At 43.4% G+C, this 27,313-nt stretch overlaps 1 protein-coding gene across 16 annotated transcripts in view; it reads left to right on the top strand.

The window, feature by feature from the left end:
* CADPS (calcium dependent secretion activator) overlaps nucleotides 1–27,313 on the top strand; it is a 465,663-nt gene that overhangs the window by 278,692 nt on the left and 159,658 nt on the right. For all 16 annotated transcript variants that reach the window (XM_065935296.1, XM_065935295.1, XM_065935299.1 and 13 more), the window contains 3 exons: nucleotides 1,190–1,301; nucleotides 8,550–8,689; nucleotides 21,176–21,242. In XM_065935296.1, the coding sequence (XP_065791368.1) occupies nucleotides 1,190–1,301; nucleotides 8,550–8,689; nucleotides 21,176–21,242 (319 nt within the window). The remainder of the gene's footprint in view (nucleotides 1–1,189; nucleotides 1,302–8,549; nucleotides 8,690–21,175; nucleotides 21,243–27,313) is intronic.

A 27,313-nucleotide genomic window follows, 5' to 3' on the forward strand; every position in this document is an offset into this window, starting at 1 on the left:
ATAAACAAAATACACAGTCATGCATTTATGGAGCTTACAGAATATGAGAGGATTCAGTTACTAAACAATCACCACAGTAAATCAGTCATTACAAATCTGTGATTCTTAGGAAAGAAAATTAAACAGTACGTTCAAGAGAGTTTAACACTGGCACCAAATTGAGACTGGGAGTTCAAGGGACGTATTCTCTGGGAAAGTTACTTAAGCGGAGCCCTGAAGAGTTCGCCAGGCGAGGAGTAGGGTGGAGAGAACACTGCAAGCAGATGGAGCTGTGCAGACAGCAGCCCGGAGGTAGCATGATGGAGAGCCCATGACCCTCTGGTGGATGACGGGGAGACCACACCAGGGGTCTGGATGGCCCCCATACAATGGAGCAGGTTCCACAGAAGGGTTTAGGGCAGCAGCTCAGTGTAATCCACTTAGCACTTTAAGAAGATCACACTATTTCAGGTAGAGAGTGGATGGAAGTGGCTCTGTGAGAATCATGCGAATGAATGAAAAGGTCACGTGTCAGGGGCCCATCAGGGGCTCATGTCAACCCAGACTGGCAAATGCCAGGTCAGCCAGGGGCACCCCTCTCGGGACATCTACTATGGTTCCCAGAGATTGGTGAGTGGGGAAGGGGGTTTCCCTCATCACCTCTTTCCACCTTCATTCCTCTTTATAAGGGCTAAGCTTCAGCCATCATTCTAGTCAACACATCTTTGAATGTCAGTGGAAATAGGACTCCCTCCCAACCCCCTACTAGTGAGGGTTATAAAGTCATATGTTAGGTCCGGCCAGAGAAAGTGCCATCTCAAAATCTAGAACAGCAGTTTCCAAGAACTAGGGATTGATTCCTGGCTACAAGAAAATGTTAGCAGTTACCCTGGAGTAGTTTGTGAGGAAAGCAAGTGCATGGGACAAAGTTCTCACCAACTTGATTTCATGCTAATTCCAAGTGATTCCTTCTAGTGCTCTGTGAAGACCCCTGGCAACTTTCTGAGCATCTGTCTTGCATTTGTCTAACAAGTTAATTAACACTTTCTGTCATTCTGGCAGCTTGGGAGGGGAGGGAAGAGGGATGTGACAGCCAGTGATAATGCCTCAGGTTAACCCTGTGTTCACCCAACCCAAGAGGAAGGCAGGGCTAAGTTGAGCATTGTGACAACGGAGGGCTCGCCAGTGACCTCTCTGATTCCGTCCACAGCTGGGGCACCCAGGGTGACTTCTCTACAACCCACGCACTGCCCGCTGTGAAGGTGAAGCTGTTCACGGAGAGCACGGGAGTCCTGGCCTTGGAGGACAAGGAGCTGGGACGGGTAAGTGCTCCCTAGAAACATGCCAAACACACTTAAGAGTGCACATGTGAAAAACAGATTTAGGATCTAGACTCAGTTGATCATCAGCAGTTTTTTCTACCTTCTTTCCTATCTGATGGGAGTATTCAACAGTCAGGCGGAATGCAGGACCATTCATCATTATAGAGAAATAGCTCACTTGTGGTTGGATGATTAGTACCCCTGGGCCCCGCCCGTTCAATACCAGTAGAGGCCAGCACTGACTGTTCTGTCAACCAAAAACTATCCCCCACATTTCTGAAACATCTCAAGGGGTGGTACCAATCCCTTTGAGCCTTTGAGTACCACTGAGATATTAATTCTTATTTGAATCATTTCTTTTATGAATCATTTCTTCTTTCATCTCAGCTACTGACTGACTCTGCAGCAAACAGCTAGTATTTTCAGAACTCCAGTTGACTTTGTCCCTTGCTGGCTTATACTGCTTCCACAGCTCCACAGTGAAATCAGAGCTGGAGCACAGGTCACAGAGACCCATGTGACCTGGCCTCTGCCCACCTCCCCAGCCGCCTCATTTTCTGTCCCCTTGCCCCTCGTCCAGATGCGCCGGCATCACTGGCCAGATTTTAGTCCCTCGAGCACGCCAGATTCTCCCTCATCTCAGGAGGCTTTCTGTCTGCCTGGGACCCTCTTCCCACCACCCAGCCCTGCCTGAGGCTGCTTGCTTCTCTAATCAATGCCGCCTCCTCCTCGGAAAGCCCTTCCTCCTGCCTTTACCCCCTCAGTTCCTTCCCTGTCACATCCTCCAGAATTTATCACTGAGAGAATTGACAGAAATTTTGGCCTCTATCTCCCCTACTGGACTGTAAAAATTCCAAGGAGATAGAAAGCAATTTTGTCCTTTTTAAAAAATTGGAGTGTAGTCAGTTTACAGTATTTTGTTTCAGGTGTTCAGCATGGTGATTCAGTATTTTCATAGATTATACTCAAGTTTACAATGATTATAAAATACTGGATATATTCCTTATGTTGTACAGTATAGCCGTGTGTCTTCTTTATTTTATGTATAGTAGTTTGTACCTCTCAGTCCCCTACCCCCTTTTTGCCCCTGCCCCCATCCCGCTTTCCCATTGCAAGAGAGAGACCATGAGCGTGAAACTGACCGTTATTTTGTTCACCAGCTTATACCTATACCCAGAGCCCAGCACATTTCGTTTGCCCCGGTTGAGTGCATAATCCCTTCTGAAAGCTCTGTGACACAAACCAAGACAACCTCTCTGAGCCTCTGACACATCATCTCTGTCATGCAGGGACAGAGTACCTCAAGGCGCGCCTAAGGTACACGCGCCTAAGAACACAGTAAGAGCACGTTAACCAGACTTTCTTCTTCATGCCTTTGTCTTTTCATTTCCTTTAACTGGTTTTCATCTATAGAATTTTATGGAATCATATTACTAGGACCTAGACCACAGATTGAAATAAGGTAAAAAGTAAACAAGACTAGTAGCAAAAAGACCTCTCCCCACACACACGAAAAAGAAGGGGGATTAAAGTAAGAAGAGGTTTACCTGTTTTCTTTGTGAAATGACAAATACTCATTTCCATCCCTAGGGAAAGAGATACACAGAATGGGGGAAGGAGCCTGTCTTTTCTTTTTCTTCAAACCTTTCTTTTTCCGTGAAGCCTCGAATCAGGAGTCATGAGTGTCTCAGAGACCTAGGATATTAGTGTTAGCAGACTCAAGTTCAGGAGGCATCAACCTGAGTCCATTCCATGGGTCTCAGGGTCCCCTTGAAATTGTTTACAGACATTGGGGCGGGGGATGTAGTAATGCTTGCTAATCCCAAGTGTTCGCCAGCTTCCTAAAACTGTTTCCACTCAGAGAAGTTAAAACCCACTGGTCTAGTCGAAACCTTTTACTTTATAGATGAGAAAACTGATTGCTGTGGAAGGCAGGATCCTCCAGGGCGTGCACGTGCACACACACACAGCCACCCCTCATTCAGGACCCATGCGCTGTTGCATGTTTACCACTGGCCAGGCCACAGCGCCTCACTGACTCTTCATCTGAACCCTAGGGAGAAGGTACAGTTCCTACCCTCCTCTGTTCTTGGGCCCAGAGGAGGTAAGTGACTTGCCAGGAATTATGTCAGCTCATCTCTAGGGCTATTTTTACTACACCATTTTGTTCACATGCAAAAATAAAACTCCTCTGCTGTTGGGGTGAGTTTGCCACAGCCCCTCACAGCCATCAATCTCTTAACAAATTATACTCTCCTCCAGTCTCATTGCAGTTTCCGCCAGAGCAGTTTACCCCTCCTTCCTGCCTGGGAAACTCCACCTTGCGGTGGAGCTGGCCTGCCTGGCCCTAGTGCGGGTGGGGCGGGCGCCCTCTGCTGGCAGCACCTCCACAGGCAGCAGCTGGGTGACAGAAGTGGTCTTTTTAACACGGAGCAGCAGAGGGGGAGATGGTTAGATAGCATCACCCACTCAGTGGACATACATTTGAGCAAGCTCTGGGAGATGGTGGAGGACAGAGGAACCTGGTGTGCTGCAGAGTGAAGCTGTGCAGTCCATGAGGTCGCAGAGTCAAACACAACTCAGCAACAACAAGACAACAACAAACAGCAATTAATGGCGCTTCCCAGGTGACTCAGCGGTAAAGAATCCACCTACCAATGCAGGAGATACAGGCTCAGTCCTTGAGTCAGGAAGATCCTCTGGAGAAGGAAATAGCAACCCACTCTAGTGTTCTTGCCTGGGAAATCCCATGGACAGAGGAGCCTGGTGGGGTACACGTACAGCCCATGGGGTCGCAGAGAGTCAGTCACGACTTAGTGACTGAGCTCGCAGACATATCCGGTTAGTAGCGTTGTGATAGGTTCGGGTGCACGGCAGAGTGACTCAGCCATACGTATATACACATGTGGCCGTTCTCCCCCTGGGAGGGGAGTTTGGGGGAGATTCCTTCGATCCCTTGAATAAGTGTTTCTATGCATTGATTCTTCCCAAGTTTAGCAGGACACAGCCACATTCAAAGATTCTGGTGCTAAGTTCCTCCATGTAATAGTATTTAGTTGGTTCTATTTGTGTTTTTATGTTTCATTTTTATTCATCTTGCTAGCTAAAAAGTAACTTATTCATATACTAAAAAAATAATAATCAAAATAGATATGTAATGAAAATGAATGAGCCCACCCACCTAACTTTAGTATCTTTTACCAGAGAAAAGCCTTGTTTTTGATGTGTTGTGTATTCTTCCCCAGATATTCTTAGGAGGTACAAACATAGTATGTACAAACATATTTGAGTATATCTCTCTTAAAAAAGAGAGAGAAAAAGAGCACAGTTGGATACATATTGCTCCGCACTTCACTCGAAATACCAGGGTATTTGGAGATTAGTCTGTGTCACCACATACTGACTTCCCTCTTGTTTTCATAGTCACATACACTATGTACATGTATTTGTTTAGACTGTCTTCACTCTCTGGCTATGTAAACAGTGCCTCTGTGAATTACCTTGTTTATTTCTTTGCATGTTTGTGTACATAAATAGGATAAATTTCAAAAAACTACCTTGCTGCATGAAAATTGAAATTTGACAGATAACTACCAAATTGTCCCCTAAAGAGTATATGTGCTCAGTCACTCAGTTGTGCCCGACTCTTTGTTGCCCCACTAACTATAGCCCACCAGACTTCTCTGTCCATGAAATTTTCCAAGCAGGAACACTGGAGTGGATTGTGATTTCCTACTCCAGGGGATTTTTCCAACCCAGGTATCCAACCCATGTCCCTTGATCTCCTGCATTGGCAGGCAGATTATTTACCACTAATGCCAACTGGGAGGCCCCAAAGAGTGTACCCCAATTTATAATTCTCAGAAGGCATGAGGGAATATCTGTTTCCCCACACTCTTGCCAACACTGCAGTGCTGTCAAACACATTCATCAAATAGGATTGCAGGCCTGCCATGTCTGGTCATGTGTGCCATGCACAGAGCAAACAGGAATGACAGGAAAAAATCCGTAACCTCACAAAATGTAAGGGATGGAGACAAAAAAACAGAAATTACAGGGTAGTGTGGTGAGTGCTCTGCTAGAGAAAGATGCCTAGGGAACACATAGCAAGGGGATATATTCTGGTCTGAGGAGCAGAAACATTGACCCAGGAGAATGCAGAGATCAGGAGAGACTTACAGGCTAAGTGTTGGAGGGGATCAGTCAGGTAAATAAAGCAAGGTAAAGACTCAGGGTAAAGCCATCCACCAGAAAGATCTGTCTGGATGCCCAGGTAATGAAGGGAAGCTGGGGCCGGCTGGCATGCAGCTTACTGCTCGGGATGGCATGTGTTCCCACATCAGCATTACCACATCAAAGCACACACAGCACACATGGACCGCGGCTGAGATGACAAAGTGCTTGATTAGCAGCCTGGAATGTCTAGATGAGGTGTCTGGACTACTCAGGACTCATGTGTACGCATGTGCCTCCAGAAGGACCCTAATAACTCAGCAGGACTGACACTTACAAAGGATTTGGCAGCCTGTCGGGCACATGGCAGGGTGGGGATGAAGATGGAGGAGGACTGCAGTGACCTCATCTCTCTATCCACCCTAGAGACGAGGTCTCCCCAGGGAGTGATCAAATGGGGGAAGAAGCCTTTGTGGAGCGGACAGTGATGATCTGTGGCCATTTGTGTCAGCGAATGGACAGCATATTGCCAGTGGGAAATGTGCCCAGGATCCATATGGTGGATGGCCTGTTAATGAGCTCTGGGTACCCAGTGCCCGTTTCGATTTTGCCAAATGAGCAGAAGCAGAAGGAGGCCCTGGGCCTTACCTGCTGCTGTTCTGGCCCTGGTGGTGTTTCCCTTATCAGCTCCGCCCCGTCCTTGTTTCCCAACACATCACCACCTCTCCCCACTCATCACCTCTCGGGCCAAACGAGCACAGCTGATAAGGTCAGCTTCACCAAGATCAGCAGGGCCTGCTCTCTGCCTCCACAGTCTGGGCTCTCAGGATGTGGAACATGATGGAGGTGACCTAGAGGGACAGGCGTTATCTTGAAAGATAACGAGAGATCTCTACAACCCAGTGGCACCGTGACTGACTGGTTTCCTTCCGGTGACCCAAGGCATGTCACGGTTCACTAGTGCCAGGTAAGTGAACTGATGACATTTTGTGATAGAAATTTCAACTAAATCAGCCCTCACAAAATGAGCAAATGACCAGAAAGATTACTACAGAAGAGTTATGATTTAAAGACGGTACTGGTATTACAAGTCTGGCAAAAAATGTGAAAACAGTGGAGGTGACATCAGTCCTGCTAATGAAGAGTTCTGCCATCCCTGTCATGAGATAAAAACAATACCAGTGTGCTCAGGATGAGATGTCCATCAAAACAGTATCAAATTATCCATTAAATCCTCTTGAACCACAGATTCACATCAGTATCACTAACAGTGAGCCTTGCATTACCTATACATGGTTCCTTAACATATAGCTAATAATATACAGAGCCACCAGCATTAGCAAGATGTTTAAAACTAGAGTTTGGGGTACTTCCCTGGTGGCCTGTGCTTCCATTGGAGGGTCACAGATTCAATACCTGGTCAGGGAACTGAGATCCCGCAAGGATGGCACTGTCAAAAACATTAATAAAGTAAAAAATAAAAATAGAAGTTTTTTTTTAATCTTTAACCTATCTTTTAAAAAACTTCTCTTTGTGTATGTTTTAAAATATATGTAATGCAGTATTAATATAAAGATACAGCATATAAAATATACATGGATATATGTTTTATATACATTTATATTAATTTTTATATTACCAGTAATCTATTTACAGGTTTTTGGCTACTTGCTAAAAAAAATTTTACTGAAGTCTGTAATGTTCCAAAAATGTTGGCAGCCTCAGTTTTGAAAAATCAGGCCTTCTTGTATTTTAATCAGGTCTTTAGACCTTAAAAGGACTCAAATGTTGGAGTTATCAAGAATGTACAAATTCTGTTTCATCAGAAAGACAGAACTGAGTGGATTAATAAAAGGGTCAGGCCTAGAATCAGAAAGGGTCAAAAATCAGCAGGCAAGACATGTCGAAGTGGGCTGATTTTCTTTTCCTGCCATGATCTCCTATTCCGCTCCAGGCCCTTGCTCCTCATCCCACAGGAAGTTGTGTGCTCCTCCCTCCAAGTGCAGGCCAAGCCTGCATGACCGCACCGAGGCGGACAGCCCCTGGAAGGCCGGAGTGTCCAGCCCTGAGACTCTGACCTCCTCCTCCCTCGTCCTCCTGCAGACTGCAGGGGGCTGCCTTTGTTGCACCTGGAGAAAACAGAGGCTTTGAAAACAGACCAAGCAGCATGCACCAAACCAGGGCTCTCTACCATCCCAGAAGCAGAGGCCTAGCTTTTGTCATGCGTATATTTGGTTCACATTCCCTTTGTTTAGGGAGTTTTCCAAATACTTCACTCCTCTTGAATGCATATTCCCTAGACCCCAGGTGGCTCCTGAGTGAGAACTCTTTTGTCACATCATGAAAAAGTGGATTTACAGGAGAAGTGGGTCCCCTTCTGGCTTCACTTAACGGCATCTGTGACGTGAGAGCTGGAACTGAAGACCCAAGTCACTTTGTCATCTCTGAAGCACCCTGGTGACAGGCCTTTCCTCAGAGCCTATCCTTCTTCAAGCTGTGTGTGCTTCCCTCTGGGCCAGGACAGAGCTGGGTGCTCTGTGATGTCACATCCAGGTTGAAATGTGGGACTCTAAGCCTGTCCCATCAAATCATGTCCCTTCCTTCTTCCCCTGCAACCCTAATGGGATTTCTCCTCTCGAGATAGCAGAAGAAATCCTGAAGAATGGGAAAAGGAATAGACGTTCTCTCTACTATAGAAGGGTGTTTCTTCCTTTTATGCAGCCGTCTTTGAGGAGAGTAATGTGTGGAATTCATTCTTAGTTCTGTGTTGCTTTACTCAGAAGCATGATCACAGAAATTGTGATCCCTGCCCTTTCAGAATTAGCCAGGGAGAGAGAGAAGAAAACCAAGAATGCCACTTCTGTCCTCAGGCTGGGCTGCGTGGCACCAGTCAGCCGTGGTTGGTAGGTGGATCCTTGGATTTGAGGCTGATGTTTAGGCCTTAACTGCCTTCCTGCTGGCCGTGGGGCATGGATAAGACCCTCAATTCTCAGCAGCAAAGTTTCTCATCTGTGAAAATATATCCATGTCATGTTCCTATTTGCTGGCTAAGATGGTTGTCTTTTTTCCCTGCAGGTTATACTCCATCCCACCCCCAACAGCCCCAAACAGTCAGAGTGGCACAAAATGACAGTCTCCAAAAACTGCCCCGATCAAGACCTCAAAATCAAACTTGCTGTCCGAATGGATAAACCTCAGAATATGAAGCATTCTGGGTAAGTGCTCCTTCTCTGAGGGGTAATTTCTTCATCCATTTCTTTATTAAAAAAAAGAAGTTGTTCTTTGGAGAATGACATGGAAGAAAATATAAAGAAATATATGAGAGATTATTAAAATACATGACTATGATATTTACTATAGACTTCCTTAATCCTGTGATTACTGTATTTGCATTTTTGCTAAACTGTCAGGATAGTTGTTTCTTTCTCCTTTCTAAAAAAAATTTCAGTACAGTTCAAAACCTTCCCAGCCCCAGGCTCTGGTTTATGAGATTTTACTGGCTTCACATACCTTCTTAAAGGCATCTAGATCTTTCTGACTCTCCGACACATGTACTTACACCTTCATTAACAACCACATCCAGGAGGTGTGAGCAGTTGCCTTAGGCAATTTTCAAACAATCAATTCACATTGAATCAGTTTTAGTGTTTAGCGTAGCATTTAAATTAACCACAAAGTGGAAAATTTGTCTTAAGTTTCTTAAGATTTGAGAGGAATGACCAATAAAGTAATTTCAAGTAGGATAAAAAAAATAGATAAAACATAATTTTATTTTATAGATCAAACCAGTCGTTTGTACAGGAAATGTTTATTAACACATGGGTTTATATTGAGCGCCATCACCCAAAGCTAAATTGCTTGGATCCCACAAGCTCAGAAAATGTGATCACTTAGAAAGGAGTTGGACCGTTTAACTCTGATAAGGGGAATGCCTAACCAGTGAAAGGGAGTGGGTTGTTTTCCAAGGATTCTGCACGTACCACAGCCAACCAGCTATCATTCTGCTCTGAGTGGTAAAATTGACATGAAAATTGAAGCTTGTTTTTGTGCTAGAGATTTGGGGAATTCATAATCCAAATACCATGGACTAGCCACTGGTTAAGACAGATTTAAACAGAAGCCCATGAGAGATCCAGAGGTATGTGGTCAGGATAGGCAGTTCACATCCCAGCCACTGGGCAGACCGCGGCAGCCTGTGATCCGAGTAAAGAGCGGCACTCTGGTCTTGGTGCTTCCAGATTCTAGGGAACAGAGAAGGCTCAGGATTTGAGGGAAAGATACCAGCCAGGGCGTTGGAGGGGGTCAGTATGAGGAGCTCCAGAGGAAGCAAAGGGCTCCCACAAACTAAGGACCAGGTCCTGAACCTGGGCTCTGGCTGAGATTTGAGGAGTTTCCATGGCATTATCTGCTAGCCAGACTGTTCCTAGAGTGTGAGGTGGGATTTTGGCAAAGCTCTTCTGCTTGTGGCCGTGCAAAGGTTGTAGGAGAGTGAGCCAGGGCCCTGCTATATGTTCTGTCCTTTTCCAACCATCCATCATGGAGGGCATCCAGCTTTGCTTCAGCTACATTAGCAACTCTTGAAAATGATTGTGATATGTTTCTGAGGTCAGCTTTTCCTCCTTATCATATTCCTGGCACTTATTCCCAAAATGTTAAATGGAATTTCTCCCTAAAATCTTTTCTTGTTCAATATAAAATCCTACTTTTAAGACAAAGGGTTTGAGAATTCTGTTGGGTTCCTCTGGCACCCAGAAACAGATTTTGGGTCTGAAGCAGACATTGTCTCATAAATACTTGGTAAATATTTGCTAACGGAACAAGAACATGAGTGAGCAGTATGGAGGGGATAAGGGCGAAGTGAAGAGGATAAAGCAGACAAAAAAGAGAATATGAATGAATGTATCTGTCCTTAAATATGCTTCAAAAAAAAAAGCTTCCTTAAAAAGATCAGTAGCTCACCCCACTTTCTAGGCCCCTTTGAAGCTCTGAACTAGGAATTTTATAAACACTCTGTTCTTTAATATCCATTGCAAACACTTGACATACATATCCCTTTCCTCATCAGACATATTCCCATTTCTTACACTCTCTTCATTTCTCTAACCAATCTGAGTTAAGTAATTTTTCCCTTGATTCAGTTGTAGAATTAATAACATATTTCAGGCCATCTTGATCTTATGGATGACAGGATAAATCTGTAACTCACTTCTGATGGGCTCCACAGCTATTTCAGTTTACTAAGCTGCCATTTAAAAACTACCCCTGCCAGGAAATATACCAAGAGGGCATAGAGCTGCTCTGACAAGTGAATGGTGGTTGCCTTAAAACATGGTCTGACCCACTGTGCCCTAAAATCAGAACGACCTTAGCTAGTCAAGGGATGATGCAAGGAAAAAAGTGTTCTCAACTATATATATATTTTTTTGCATTTGAACTTAAAATAGCTTTATGAAGCCCTATTATATGGGGAAGGAGGATAGAAATATCAGAATAGTGTCACAGCTTAGAGAATGAGAGAAAGGAATTTTTAAGAATTAACAGCTGAGATTATATTGGGTTGGTGAAAAACTTTGATTAGTGAATACATTGTTTGATGAAGTTCTTGGTGAAAATGAAAAATATGTTTTTAATTTTTGCTTAAAACTGAACGAGCTTTTTGGCCGCCCCAATAAATTGTACCTAGTTCAATATTTGTTAAAATTCTAAAAGAAACATTAGAATTACTATGATTGACTCTTTTTTTGTGTGGACTGTGGTTCCTGGAATGAGCCACTGGGCCATTTGAATAGCTTTCTTTATTGAATGGGAAATTGTCAGCGAGAAAATCAGCACTGGTCTTTGGCTTTAAGATATGAGTATTGGGGATGTTTGAGAATGAGCAACTTTTCAGTTACTTTCTAATTTTTCATCTTTTGTATCCATGTGATGCTTTCAGGTTCTGGAATTACATGCATTTGCATCATCTCATTTTATCCCTGAAACAGCCTCCCAAGGATTAGGTATCATTATCCCTCCATCTTAATAAATAGTCCTTCCCTTCCCTCAGCTGCTCAGATCAAGATCCTTGGAGTCATCTCTGACATGTTTCTGTCTCCCACACTTCATCTCACCCATCATCAAGTCCTCTTCATTCACCTTCAAGGTAAATCTAGCGTTTAGCCGCCCATCACCACCACTGCACCCCCTCACTTGTTGCACTTGCCTCGTGAGCAGTTCCCTGGTTGCTGCTCTTGCTTCCTATCAGCTATCTCCCACTCTGAAGCCAGCGTAATATTTTTAAAAAACACGAGTCAGATCCTACCACCTGAATGCTGGAAAATCTCCAGTGATTCCCCAAGCTCATTTAGAATGAAGGTCAGCGTTGTTTCCATGGCCCCAAGGCCCTATCTGATAAAGACTCCACTGCCTGTCTGACCTTGATCGTGGCTCCAGCCTCACAGGTCCCCTTGCTCTTCACCAAAGACTTCACGTGTACCCCCACCTCTGGGCCCTTATCCCCCCTGTTTCCTCTGCCTTGGGGAAGTGTGGGGAAGTGCCTTCTCCCCCACCCAGATATCCACACAACTCCCCTTGATTTCTGCACCTCTCTGCACCTTATCAGACGCCTTTCCTGGTCCACCTGCCGTCTCTGCCTTTTTCTGTCTCTCACCCTTCTTTGTTTTCACCAGAGCAGTTACAGTCGTCTCACAGACCAGCTATTACTTCATTTATTATTTTGTTGTCTGTCTTCCCCACTGGACTTTGAGTTGCTTCTCAGCAGAGGCATTTGTCTTCTTTGTTCAAAGAAGCTAGTACAGGGCCTGACTGTACTAAAAGTTCAGTAAATTTCTTGCTATATAAATGAATATGGATGAATGAATGTCCACTTTACAAATAGGAAAACTGAGGTTTATAGTGGTGAGCACACTTGCCCAGGGCAGAGTAAGCATGAGAGTCAGTTCTAGGATTGTATTATTTCTTTCCATTTGAAATGAAAGAAATCAACTTGATGGAGGACCTGAAACATGGATAAAATACAAAGCTTCCCATGGCTCCACTAGGAATTCATTCAGTGAACCACAGTCCACTCAAGCAGAAGTAATTTACAGCAATTCTTCTTTTTTTTTTTGGCTGATTTTTTTAAAATTTAATAAAAACTATAAAACTTCAATCCAAAAAGTTCAACAAACACATGTTTAAGAAACATGGGAGAAAAAAACTAGAAAAACAGTGTAAGTATAGTGTTAATAACTAGTGATAACGAGTAAATCATAAAAGCAGTCGGAGGACACCAAAATGTTGCACACAGAAGAACAAAACAGTAGAGGGCAGGAGAGGGTGAGACGTGTGGAGAGAGTAACATGAAAACTTACATCACCACGTGTAAAAAGATAGCCAACGGAAATTTGCTGTATGGGTCAGGAAACTCAAACAGGGGCTCTGTATCAACCTAGTGTGGTGGGATGGGGAAGGAGATGGGAGGGAGGCTCAAAAGGGAGAGGATATATGTATTCCTATGGCTGATTCATGTTGGTGTTTGACAGAAAGCAATAAAATTCTGTAAAGCAATTATCCTTCAATTAACAAATGAATAAATGTAAGAAGGAACAAAGCAGCGCTTGTTAGAAACATTAGAAGTGAGGGCCTTCCCTGGTGGTCCCGTGGCTAAGACCCCATGCTCCCTATGCAAGGGGCCCAGGTTTGATTCCTGGTCAGGGAACTAGATCCCACATGCTGCAACTTAGACCTAGTGCAGCCAAAATAAATAAATGAATATATTTTTCAAAATGCTTAGAGAAAGAAACATTACAAGTGAGAAAACAGAGGAGCAACACCTTTAATGTACTCAGATCTATATACCCAATGAAAACATCTTTCGAAATGACTGACAAAATTGTCAGCCATGCTTCTTAAAAATCCCCTTTCCTCTTCCATCTTTTTAGCTGTGCCGTTGCTCTAGATTTCCTGCTCTTCAAAACAATCATATTCCTCTTCCTGCCCCATAAGTCTTCAAGGCACCACTCATTTTGACATAGTCTCTCAATACTGACTAGAATGACCTAATTGAATATATTTGGGATTCCACTTTATTTCCCATAGGCTTATTTTCTATAATTAGATCAATTAAATCAAGTTAGCTGATAATGTTATTTAAATCACCTAAATTCTTATTGATTTTCTATATATCATTGAAGTCTGACTATAATTGTGGCTTTATTTCTTTCTGCTTGAGAGTTCTGTCCATTTTCACATCATATATTTTGAAGCTGTCCATCTTTGCATCATACGTTTTGAAGCTCTGTTATTAGATGCATCAACATTTAAAATGACCATGTCTTGATGAATTGACCCTTTCATCACTATAAATTGATCCTTATCCCTGGTAATATTTTGGCCCTGAAATTTATTTGGCATGACAGTAATAAATATAAACACTCCAGATTTTTTAAAAACTAATGTTGGCATCATAAATCGTTTTGCATCCTTTTATTTTCTTGCCTATTTGTATCTTTAGATTTAAAGTGTATTTTTTGCAGGAATCATAGAGTTAGGTCTGCCTTTTTAAATGTAACCTGAAGATCTCTGCCATTGGGCATTAAATATCCTTTTAATTGGAATATTCAGCCTATTTCTGTTTAATGTGGCTATTGATAACATTGTTTAAATTAAATTGGTATTTGTCATCTTGATGTTTGCTTTCTGTGTATCCCAACTGATATTTATTCCCTTTTTCCCTCTTTTTCTACCTTCTTTTGAATTAGTTGAATACTTTATGATTCCGTTCTATCTTCTTCATCGTATTGCTTTATATAAATGCCAGTTAGGTCAAGACTCGAACGCATTCCTCTCTGAACCTCATTTTGCTCAGCCTCAGATGGAGGTAATGGTATTTGTCCTAGAGGATTGTCGTGAGGGTTAAATGAGTTGATAAATGTAAAGCATGGAGGACAGGATCTGTGCCTGGGAAGAGCCACGGCCACAGCTCCAGGAGAGTCGGTCGTGGTGGCTGTTGTCATCGTCCATGTCATTTGCTTTCGTCTATACTTTGTACCTTTTCTCAGTGCATGCCTCTTCCTGCTGAGATGCTGCGGAAAGATGGAAGCACCTGGAGCCTTAGCACTTGGTAATCTCTTTCATTCCCCAATGAATGGAGGGAAGCATCCTAGTAGTAATAATGGCTTTTGTCCTCTTGTGATTGATCTTCTTAGGAAAAAGTCATGAAAAATTTCTAGCAACAACAAAAGCGATCTCTGCCTCATTATATTGTGATGGTCCAGGCCCCATGGTGACACAGGAGTGGAGGGACACAGAGGAGAGCTGGTGCAGCCTCCTGCATGCTGAGGACCGAGGCTCACTCTCCACTTCCACCCAGGTGGCACCGGTTCTTCATTTCTAGGCTCCTCCATGACTTGTGGTTTCACAGCCCCCCCAAAATGAAACCTCCGCCTCCCTGGTTTCCATGTCTCTCTCAGCCACCGCTACCCCTTCGTAAGGGGAAAGTGATTCTGGCAGATGTCGTGAGGGGGCCGTGTACTCTTCTGCCTACATGGGAGGCTCATCCCTGGGCACCCGAGGAGACATCCGAGGACACACAATCAACATTTCCCCACAAATAGCCATTGAAGACCCTCCGTATGCTCGCCTAGTGCTAAACACAGACTGCTTAATAAACAGAGCTGAGCACATTCACAGACTCCACTTGGAAGACTGCCCCGTGGTTTTTTTTTTTTTTTACACAAATGACAACTAGGCAAGCCTCACCTTGGGTGCTCCTCTGCTAGATGGTCCCAGAGCAGAGGGATGCTGGTGCCAGGGCCTGACTCCTCCATGCGTTTGTTCAAGATTTCCTGGACCCAAAGTTGAACCGAACCCAAGTGGATCTTTCTCCTCCCTTTGTAGTCCTTTGTAGTTCACTCTGGACTCTCATATAGCTAAAATGCCACCAGGGAATGGCAGGGATGTCAGTGTCTCACAGACATGGATTTTAAGAAAATGCTACAAGCAAAGATATGTTAGAATCATGATGCAGAGTTTTGCCTGGAGCCTCAAACTCAAATATGTGAACCTTGCTTTATTTCCCAGCAGATGTGTGCCAAAAACTGAACACACATAGAAATAGAGAATCCAATGATGAATCCTTTACAGAGTTGGTAATTGCATGTATTGGGTTGACCAAAAAGTTTGTTTGGGATTATCTGTGACATCATATGAAAAACCCAAACAAACTTTCTGGCCAGCTCAATAATTCTTTCTACTAGGACTACTGTTTTTTACTACTACTAATAATAACAACAAACATCCATAATGCTTAACATTACTGAGCACTTACTATGTACCATTTACTATGTAAGTCATTTTCATCACTCCTCACAACCACCAAATGAGGTAGATGCTGTGCCATCCCCATTTGATAGCTGAGTAAACTGAGGCTTGGGGTAGCTAAGCCAAAAGATAGCTAATGGCAGGCTAATTCCCACCTCAGTACTTCCAGCTTGAGTTTAAGATGTAACCCTTCAGCTTAACTTAGGCTCACAGCACTATAATATTGACATGTCTATTCCCAAATCCAGATTTCTACTTATCTGGATGGCTTGAAGAGACAGCTGAAGGCCACTGCCCACACAGGTCTGTCTGTAGGATGAAGAGCTGGAGTGTGAGGTGGGGAGCAGTGGGGGGAACCACCTGTGTATCTACAGTGAAAGAATTCCATCTGCTCCAGGTGCATTCCATTCTGCTTAAGGAGCATATTCCAACCTAAGAAAATACAGAGCTGGAGCTGACTAGACAGAAACAGTACATTGTAGCCCTCAGCTTTTCTCAGTTTTGACATCCTCTGTTATGTGCCAGATTAGCAATAAATTCTGAGGGAAACCTCAGATGGAAAACTCTTCTTTCAGGCAAACCAAACGATACTTTCTAAAGGAGGCTTAATTTTTATCTGATCCCACTCAGCTTTCCTATTCAGTAGCTTTTAACCACAAGTCTTCTCTGATTGGAATAGCCATTCATGTTCTTAGTTCAATAAAAAAAAAGCCAAAGTTTGTGATTTGCAAGAGGAAGAATAGCATGCTGAAAGGGCAGTCTAGAACCACTGTTCCAGGTGTAAATTCTGGTGATGTCATTCACCAGAAGCCCTCAAGAAGTTACTTGAGCTTTCTGAACTTCCAATTCCCTTAGCTGTAACATAGGAGTAATAACATAGTGACATACTGAGTAGTAAGTTCTTACTTTGTGCCAGATACTGTTCTAAGCACTTTCTACTTTATTAGCTACTTTAATCCTTACAACAGTGCTTGAAGTAGGTACTATTATTATTATCTCCATTGTACAGAGGAGAAAACTGAGGCAGAGATGTATAGTAACTTGCCGAAGGTCACTCAGGAACCTAGGCATTATGGCTCCAGATTCAAGCTCTTAACTCCTCCAAGTGGGTTTAATCAATTCCTGTAAAGTACTGGGCCCAGCGCAGAAGAATAGTAAGACTTCACTCAGCAGTAGCTGGTATTTCTATTAAACGAATGATTCCGTATGAATTATATTCTGTGACTTCAAGTGAACTCGTTTTCCTACTTGCATTCTCCTCAGTTAAAACTACACTTTATGGGACTTCCCTGGCAGTCCAGTGGTTAAAACTTAACCTTCGATGCAGGGGGTGTGTCTTGATTCCTGGTCAGGAACTAAGATCCCACATGCCTTGTGGCCAAAAAAGCCAAAACATTAAACAGAAGCAGTATTGTAACAGATTCAATAAAGCCTTTAAAAATGGTCCACACCAAAAAAAAAAAAAAAAAAACCTTAAAAGAACTATAACTCTTTAGATGTAGTAGCTGTGTTTGTGTTTTTGAATCTCTTTATGCATATTTAGGTCAAGAAGAAAGAAAAAAATGGGTAGTAGCTGCTAGAAAAGTATGAAACTGTTACAGTTTTTACTAAATGCAAAAACTAAAATGCAAAAATCAGTCATTACTAAAATGCAAAAATCTTTGCCCATTGTCTTTATTTGATCTTTCATTTCACCTATTTCCCTGTGTACATATGTGCAAGGAGAGTTGTTACCTCATCAGTTCAGTTCAGTTCAGTTGCTCAGTCGTGTCTGACTCTTTGCAACCCCATGAATCACAGCACGCCAGGCCTCCCTGTCCATCACTGACTCCCGGAGTTCACTCAAACTCATGTCCATCGAGTCCGTGATGCCATCCAGCCATCTCATCCTCTGTCATCCCCTTCTCCTGTCCCCAGTCCCTCTCAGCATCAGGGTCTTTTCCAGTGAGTCAACTCTTCGCATGAGGTGGCCAAAGTACTGGAGTTTCAGCTTCAGCATCAGTCCCTCCAGTGAAGACCCAGGACTGATCTCCTTTAGGATGGACTGGTTGGATCTCCTTGCAGTCCAAGGGACTCTCAAGAGTCTTCTCCAACACCACAGTTCAAATACAATCTTACCACATATGTTGCTGTTAATAACTATTAGTAATGGTATGCTTTTGTATGTTCTACAATTAGACTGACTTTCATTGTGCATCTACTTCTTGCCATACTTTCTGCTTATACTTCACAAGCATCATCTCGTTTAATCCCCACAACAACCCTGCAAGAGAGAACTGTTTCTGGCCATGCTTTTCCAGAGTACCAAGTGGTTAAGTATCTTGTCCAACATCTTGAATTAAGCAGCAGAACTAGAACTGGAAGAGTATACTCTTAATCAGTACAGAACAATAAACCCAGTCTGTCGTTAGACTTGGCTGAGGCTTCCTTTTAATGTTCATTTCTTCTATGGATACATTAATATATTTCAAGAAGGTTAAGAGCACCGTCCAAGGCAGCTAGGTGATCCACGTAACCAGAGCTGACCATGTTGACCTCAGAGCTGATAAACTTACCAGCCAACCCACCTTTTCCACAGCCTCAGCCACCATTCTCTGGTCTGCACCCCTGTAACCATCTCCTCAATGATTTCCCTGCCTTCCCTCTGGCCCTTTCAATCTATAGTGCATTAACCACTCAGCAGCCACTGGGATCATCTTAATTAGAAACATAAATGTGTCACTCCCCCCTGCTTGAAACTCTCTCATAGTTTCCCATTCTTATTTAGATTGAGTGTATTCCTGATCTGCTGCTGCTGCTAAGTCGCTTCAGTCATGTCCGACTCTGTGCGACCCCATAGACAGCAGCCCACCAGGCTCGTCTGTCCCTGGGATTCTCCAGGCAAGAACACTGGAGTGGGTTGCCATTTTCTTCTCCAATGCATGCATTCATGCTAAGTCGCTTCAGTCAGGTCTGACTCTGTGTGACCCCATAGACAGCAGCCCACCAGGCCCCTCTGTCCCTGGGATTCTCCAGGCCAGAATACTGGAGTGGGTTGCCATCTCCTTCTCTGATCTGGTTGACCCATTAAAAAGTCACTCTGTTTCTGTTATATAACAAATGGAGTTCCAGTGAAAGCAGGGAGACCAGGTAGGAGCCTATTCCTGTGACCCAGGTAGAGATGATAATAACTTGAATGGGGAGTGGCAGTGGATATAGAAATACATAGGATAGAGAACATCCCTGGCTGTCCATTGCAAGAGGCACAAGTTCAATCCCTAGTGGAGAAGCTAAGATCCCACATGCCTTGCACCAAAACACCAAAACAAAATAGAAACAATATTGCAACAGTTTAGTAAAGGCTTTAAAAATGATCCACATTAAAAAAAAATAGATGGGATATATTTTGAGAGGAAAAAAATTTCAAAAACTTTGCAAAGAAATGCATGTCTCTATGCCATGTTTGAAACTCTCATCAGAAAACTTTATAAAGATGGCTCTGGTTTCTCAAGAGCCTGGCATTCAGAACTAATTGAAATATTATACAAATGTTGTTGACCACCTACCATACATCATAAATTGTGCTAGGAATTTAGAATGGAGAATTTAGAAAAAAAGAAGTAAGTTTCCTTCCTTCAAGGAACTCACAATCCAGTAGAAACAATACATAGGAAAATGAAGAAATTATAGCAGTATGATCATTGTAACTACCAGCAGAATTGTCTGCAGGGCCCAGGAGGTGATGGCATCAAGGTAAGAGTACAAACTTAGGAAGAATATTGAATTCTGACATAGGGATCAGGAAGAAGGTATTCTAGGTACCATAACATGTACAGAGGTAATGGGATGGGAAACGATGCTGTGGTCAGAGAGTAGAGATGCCATAAGATACAGAAGCTGAATTCAGAGAGCATAGACGAGCCAGAGGCAGATGCTCTGTTTTGTCTCTGTAGGCTAAGGTTTCACCAAGTGTATTCTCACCATTGATGCGACACAGCAGCGGTTATGATATACAGATAAGCATATAGTTAAAGAGTTATGTATTTTAATGTGTATTATGCAGTATAAGAGTAGAATATCAATATAAACATGATATGACAATTCCTTTCAAAATAAACTTATTCATGTTAAATAAGTTAAAGAAAAAAAAAAGGCAAGTAAATTATATGGTAGATGGGCTGATTTGAAATAAATCATGGAAGTGCAGTGTGAGTGGCTGAAGTCTACCTGTCTACAGGGAGACTCAGTGAAAGTGTTTCCCCAGGGGAATCTATGCTGGAATGTGCAGATGTAGGATCCGTCCTGAGGCCAGAAAGAGGATGCAGATCTGGTCTGTGGTTGATGTGGCCCTCAAATGTGGGCTGGGACTGAAAGGCGGGAGGTGTGAGCAGAGTGAGGAATTTTGCAGGAGGTAAAAATCAGCTGCACTTGCAACTGAGGAATAAGCATGAGGACCCGGATGACTCTGGTCTGTGGCTTGAAAGTCTGAGTGCTTTGGCCACCAGCCACTGCCAGAAGCCCCTGAAATTTGTCAGTGTGCGTTTTCATTAGGTGCATTCTTCGTTACGTTCCCAAGCGGAAATTCTGTCTGATTGCAGGTGAAGTGGGGAGTTGGAAGTAGGCCAGTTGGCTTTTGATAGCAGGTAAAGCCAGTTTGGGAACTCGAGGATTGGGATGCATTTGAGTGTGACCAGGTCTCTCTTCTGGTCCAGCAGAGCCTGAAAAGCACCAGCCTCACTCCCTTAATCAGTGCCAGTTCAACATGTATCAGTCCACAAGGCAGAGGAAGGGGGTAACTCAGGAATCAGTAATAGTCAGTTACACTGATAATAGAATCTTGGAAGTGTGCCTTTGTAATTCTTAACCTTCCTTAATTTATTTTCCTGTATGAAGAATGATTTCCATCAACAGACGAGCATTTGGGAGAGGAGGGCGAGGTGTAGGGAGGACTTGCTGCGTCAGCTTGAAACTTCCTTTCTGTATTGTGCCTGCATTTGCCAGAATCACAGCAAAAGCAAACAAGGGACATTTTTCCTTAGTGAGACTTGAGAAGAGGTGAAAGAGTTGGAGTTGTAATATTTAGCACTATTCTTTTCTCTCTTGTGCAGCAGCAGGAGTTTCCCTACCTGCAAGACTTTTAGCACATAAACAAATTAAGGTGCAGTGTAACATTTTCCAAGGTGCTTTCTGGAATCCGACAAGGAATTTAAGTCAGGTCTGATGATGGGCCACAGTGCTTTCTATAAGTGGAAGTAAATCCTGCCTTCTGTTCCTTATCCTCAGCCACACCCCAGGATCTGCTTTCTGTTTCTGAGCCCTGTGAATTTCCTTGTCCATGAGCACCCAGCTTCATGGTAAAGCAAATTAAGCAGTGCACTTGCTCAAGCTTAATGCACCTCTGGTCTTTTTCTTTTCTTTAGGTATTTATGGGCCATCGGTAAGAATGTCTGGAAGAGATGGAAGAAAAGATTCTTTGTCTTGGTGCAGGTAACTCTTCAACTCTAATATCAATCTTAAGAGCCATTATTTTTAAACACGTGATAGGATTCATTAATGTTTTGGGGGTTCCCTGGTGACTCAGACAGTTAAGATTCCACCTGCAATGTGGGAGACCTGGGTTCAGTCCCTGAGTTGGGAAAATCCCCTGGAGGAAGGCATTGCAACTCCACTCCACTCCAGTATTCTTGCCTAGAGAATCCCCATGGACAGAGAAGCCTGGTGCGGGCTTTAGTTCATGCGGTTGTGAAGAGTCGGGCATGACTGAGCGACTAAGCACTTTAATGTTTTTTATGTAATTTAAGTGCACAAAGCTCAAGTGTTTAACTCAATGAGCTTCTATTTATTATATATCCATGCAGTCACCAGGAGGGATACAGAACATTTCCAGTACCTAGATGACTCCTTTTCCTACTTTTACATCACTTTAAAATTCTAAACATTAATACATGCTAATTATTTTTTCAATTCTAACAATAGAGAAATATATATGAAAGGTGGTAACAGTAGCCCCTCACCCCTGCCAGCAATGCAGGGCCCAGGGAGAGAGCAAGCATGTGCCTGATTAGGGAAACAGGGACATTAACACTGGTTTACAAGAATCTGCTGTTTCTAAAAGCACTAAGATAGTCATTATGAGAAAGCCAGAATTTAGTTGGACTTTTTACATCTTTTTCTTTGTTTCATATGTTTGATTGTGAATTATCTGTGGAAAAACATTCCAGTCTTACTGATTTCTGAGGCTTCCAGATCCCCAATAATTAAGATTACTTTTCTAAACATATCTTTCCACATAGATTTTTTAAAATATTAACCAAACTGTTCATGTTGTTTATTAACATGTTTTTTTTTTGTTTTTGAACTCAAATCATTATAGACACTGTTTCATGAAGTGTATCACTCAGATTCTAATACTTGTGGAGTTTTCCTTTTTGATGTCCTTTGGGCTTCTCCAGTTGGGACTGTTACTAACTGTGCAGCCAGTAACATGTCTGTATATATAGATGCAGGTGTAGGTACAGATATTGATACTAATAATACACTAGTAATATATAAATAACATCATTGCTCTCTTCTATGCTTCCTTAAGAAAAATATAACTCCAGAATAGTAGCATGTATTCTTGAAAAATCTCTTCTTTTTTGTTCTTTTTGTCTTTGATTTGTTTGCATTTTGCATCAGGATTTTTCAATTTACAAAGGAATTTTCCATTACCTCTTTTTAATTTGTAAGTTCCACCAGAGCATGTAAACTATAATTCATTTTACCAACATTAATTTATGCTGTACTTTGAAACATGTCATAAATTGAGTCAACTTGTAATTTAATTTTAAGTGACTAAAGGTGTTTCTGGGTTACTGTGTTGGCTGTGGGGCTTCCCTGGTAGCTCAGCTAGTATAGAATCACCTGCCATGCAATAGACCCTGGTTCAACTCCCGAGTTGGAAAGATCCCCTGGAGAAGGGAACGGCTACCCACTCTAGAATTCTGGCCTGGAGAATTCCATGGACAGAGGATCCTGGCGGACTACAGCCCTTGAGGTTGCAGAGCCTTGACTAGTATTTTGGGCTCTACCAACTCGGAAACGTCACAGTGAAGCAGCTGCCCCTTAGTCTAAATGGCCCTGAAAGTTCTACCAGCCCTGAGCTTCTAAGGCTAGACCTTCCATGGATCTACCCAAGCCTCTGCTGAGCCTCTAAGGCAGACTTCGTCTCTCTAGCTGTAAGCAAGACATGATCTTTGCTTTCATGATTGCTATAGGGTACAACAAAACCTCAAAATAAATCAACCAAAGGAAAACTTTGGAATTTTCCCCACCCTTTCAAATGAGCCACGTCTAAGCAATAGAAGACATTTAATCCTGCAGTACATTTCCTCGGAATATCAGCTAACCAACCTTTATCCAGTACTTATTTTGATTAAGGTGCATTGATAGATCATAGAGAAGAACTTGGAGACCTAGTCCGTACTTCCAGAGGAGTATCTCTTAGAGTTCCTCATAAGAAGACGGCAGAAACAGATGCAAGGCAGTTATGATTTTAAAAAATGTGTTTTGGAAGACTTTTGTGGTAGTTGATACGATTGTTGCAAAAGCTACTTCCCAGAGGAGTTCCAGAAATTCAGGCGGTGGGAACCATGGCCAGTGTCATTGATGTGGCTGTAGGGCAGGATCAGCTCTGACCATTTTCTATCCTTGCATCTCCACTCAAGGGAACTGGGTCAGTCCAGCTTGTGTCACACACCCAACTTTTCACAGGGCGGGCCATGGCACTTTGACTCACAGTGCTGTCTCCAGTGCAGAATCAGGGTGCCGTTACAGACACAGAAGTGAATGCTGAGCAGGCACAAACAGGTGATATCTACTCTAAAGAGAGCATGTAGGTTGAGAGAAACAGACGTCAAAAGAAGTAGTGCTGGATTATGGGTGATTCTCCCTTTTGTGCCTCCCACTGGGCAGAGCAGCCCCCTAGAATCACTCGTGAGTCTGGCCTCCCGCATAGACAGTGTGCTGCCTCAGGGTCATTTCTGTTTCTGATTCCTCTGTCCTTCCCTCCCCTCAGCTCCAACACATACCCTGTCCTGCTCAGTATCTGGCATGCTTATTCAGGAAGTGTTTGGTGGAAGAAAGGAAAAGGAGCAGAGAGAAAGAGCCCAGGCAGTGCTTCAGGTGGTTCTGAGAAAGGAAAGGTCATATAGCCTGGAGAGTGGCTGGTGACACTTTCTCAGAGGAAGTGGGACAAGTGGCCTAGTCATGTGATACAAAGTCTTGTCTCCCACAGTGGTAGCTGGTTACTGGATACAAGACTTTCCTCTGATAATCTTTGAAATGACAGAGTGCTTAGGAGATGTGGCTGATCTCTTACTTCAGGAGAGATTTCACTCTTCAGGAAAAAAAAGTAATTGTGCTGAAAATGCTAATGAAGCTGTGTCTATACCATATGTACTGAACCCAAAAGAAGAGAATGATTGTTGTAAGCAATGCAACTGGAACACAGACATTTTAGGGCTTTCACACCAAGCCTTCCACCAAAAGAAGATAAGAATCACCCAGTAGCTACAAAGCAAGCTCTGAGCTCCCTTCTGAAAATCATGAAAGGGCATCGGAGGCCCACCTAAAGCTCAGCATCTTTCCTACAAGGATTTTGTGAGATGTTTCATGTGCACGTGATTCTCATTCACCTTAAAGAGCCTTGTGGTACATTGGGTACAGAGATCCCCCAAACTAAACCTTCTCTTTCAGTGTAAACCCAGTGTCTCCCTTAACACCTTCTGTGACTTGCAGAGGTGATACGACAGCCTTGCCATCACCGAGGTAATGGGGGAGCCAGGAGGAGAGCTCAGGTTTTGTTGACATTTTTGTCCTGTCCACCACAACAATGTGTCAGAGCAGTTTTAGTGGCCTGCCTGGAAAATACTGCATCACTTTTGGATTCTGCTCATATTTTCATCTCTGCTGCTTAGATGATCACACTTACAGGCACTCTGTGAAAATGATAAACAAAAACTTAAGCACTTTGTATCAATGCCAATGCTAACAGAACTGCAAGAGAGAAGTTCAAGGCCCCAAATCCTGGCCCAACTCAGGGAAACCAAAAATACCCCAAGTTGCTTGAAGAGAAAGATGGTGGTCCAAGTGGTGACCATTGGCGCCGGGCAGCTGCATGTGGTGTGGAATCCAGTCTAACAGACATGATTTTGAGTTTCTTTTCAGCCACCATACTGTTCCACTGACACCCAACATGCAAAAGTAAAAACAGGAGAACCTGGACTTCCTGGTGGTCCAGTGGTTACGACTCCATGCTTCCTCTGCAGAGTCTCTGGTTCCATCCCTCCTTGGGGAGCTAAGATCCCACACGTGTGTGGTGCGACCAGAAACAAACAGGAGATCCTGTCTGATCAAATTTGGGGATGGCTGAGGGAGCCAGGGAAGGAAGCAGATCCCCCCACCCCGTCCTGCCCTGACTCCCCAGCAGCCTCAGAGGGGTCTCTGTGGACAACGTGAAGCCCCCACTCGGGAAGCACAGCTACCCACGTGACTCAGTGAGTGTTTCCTCTCCATGCAGACGGAGTGTTTTTTTTATAGAGACTTGGTGATGCATAATTTCCAACAGGATCGTGAGTTCCATTAGATTTAATACAAGGAAAATCGTTTGGAAAGCCTAAAGAGAGAACATATCCAACACCAGTCTCCTCAGAGTCCATCTCCTCTCCCACCCCAGCTGTCTGTCTGTCTGTCTGTCTCTCTTACACACACACGCACATGGTCTCCTTTTTTGTCCATAATGCAGAATTTTTGCATTCTGGCTTAGTGAGATTTCCTTTTAGAGCTAAGCTACTACCTTGGGAACACAAAAATAGCTTGTAAATGGACTTCCTACTAACCAGGAACAAAGGCCACCCTTTGAGGAGTGTTGAGCCAAAGCAGCACCTCCCGTGTTTGAGGATCAAGGCTAAAATGATGGTGAGTGTGACTGGAGCCTGCAGCCCCGGCCCTATGGGAATGAAGCCGTTTCAGGGGGTTTCTGTAACAGAGACTTCAGTGTTGCTCCACTGTGTTTTCCGGTTACGGACCTGGACTGCCTGGACTGCGTGTTGTTTAAAATGCAGATTCGGGAGGCATGCAGAAGCCTCTGACACAGAGAAGACTCTGAGAGGGAGCTCAGGAACTTGTGTCCTTGACGTGCAGCCCAGGAGGTGCTGGTGCAGGCTGTCCAGAGACCACCTGTGAAGAAACCCCGCTCAGAAGTCATTGTCCCCGTTAAACCAAGATGAAAATGAGCATCAGAGTAACTGCCTGGCCCATGCTCAGGACCAAGCACATTGATTACCGTTGTCAGGAACTGTGACCACACCACTGCTAAAGATGAAGATTAGCTCCAGTTTTGAGCTTCCCCTCTTGGGTTGGAAGGGGAGGAGTGCACGCAGCCAACTCCTCATCCATATCAGATTAGAAAGCCTCACCTCTGTCATCTTCTTATTTTAAAATATTTTTCTTCCATGCCCCAGTGATCTCTTGTTAAAATCAGTTTTTAACTGATCTTCAGCCAAATTATTTCTGAGATACTTGTCCCCTTTTAGCACCTTTCTGTGATTTCTCTAATAATGCTAGTAATTCTATTTTACGGCCTCTCGGAGTTTACAAGGTGTTTATCAAGCTGGTCTTCACAATATTTCTGTACTGTAGTGAGGACCCATCTTACCCCCACCACCACCCACGTTCCGCACAGGAGGAGACAGAAGCCGAGGCTGCTTACATGACGCGCCCAGGAGCAGCAGCTCGTAGACAGCCAGTGTGCGGCCTCACACAGGTCCTCTGATTGCAGGTGTCTTCCGTGACGCCACACTCTCAGAGGAAGCTGTGCGGATACAGCTGCCCATAGCGCTCTCACTTGCCTCAGTTAGAGCCAATGTAGTCCCGAAATAATATCTTGCCTCTGATTCCCTGGAGATAATATGAAAGTGAAGTGGAAGTTTTAGTCGCTCAATTGTGTCTGACTGTTTACAACCCCATGGACTTAGCCTGCCAGGCTGCTCTGTCCATGGGATTTCCCAGGCAAGAATAGTGAAGTGGGTTGCCATTTCCTTCTCCAGGGGATCTTCCCAACCCCAGGATTGAATCCAGGTCTCCTGCATCGCAGGCAGATTCTTTGCTATCTGAGCCACCAGAGAAGCCCTGAGAAAATATAGAAATAATATAACATCCCTAAATTCTGTCCGTTCCAACTTTCTAAAAATCTAAATCTGAATAAGCTAGCATATTGCCTGATAATGTAAAGCACCTCATAACACAATAGTTACCACCCAGAAATCAATATTAAGTTAACCATGAAAGTGAATTGTAAGACATGGAGTATGTGAATGATTTATTGCTGAATGAATGTTCATTCTTCCCACTCAACTTCACAAGTATCCTGAAAGACACTTATATTTATATTCTGTAAACAACAATCATCAACCTGAATTAGCTTAAGTTTTTGGAGAATTATATTGGTTAGTTATTAAATTACTAATTAGCTAGAGTTTTTCTGGCATAGCTGGGTCCAGAGCTTAAACAAAGTCACC

Source organism: Muntiacus reevesi, chromosome 4, assembly GCF_963930625.1.
Source record: "Muntiacus reevesi chromosome 4, mMunRee1.1, whole genome shotgun sequence".
Taxonomy (NCBI): domain Eukaryota; kingdom Metazoa; phylum Chordata; class Mammalia; order Artiodactyla; family Cervidae; genus Muntiacus; species Muntiacus reevesi.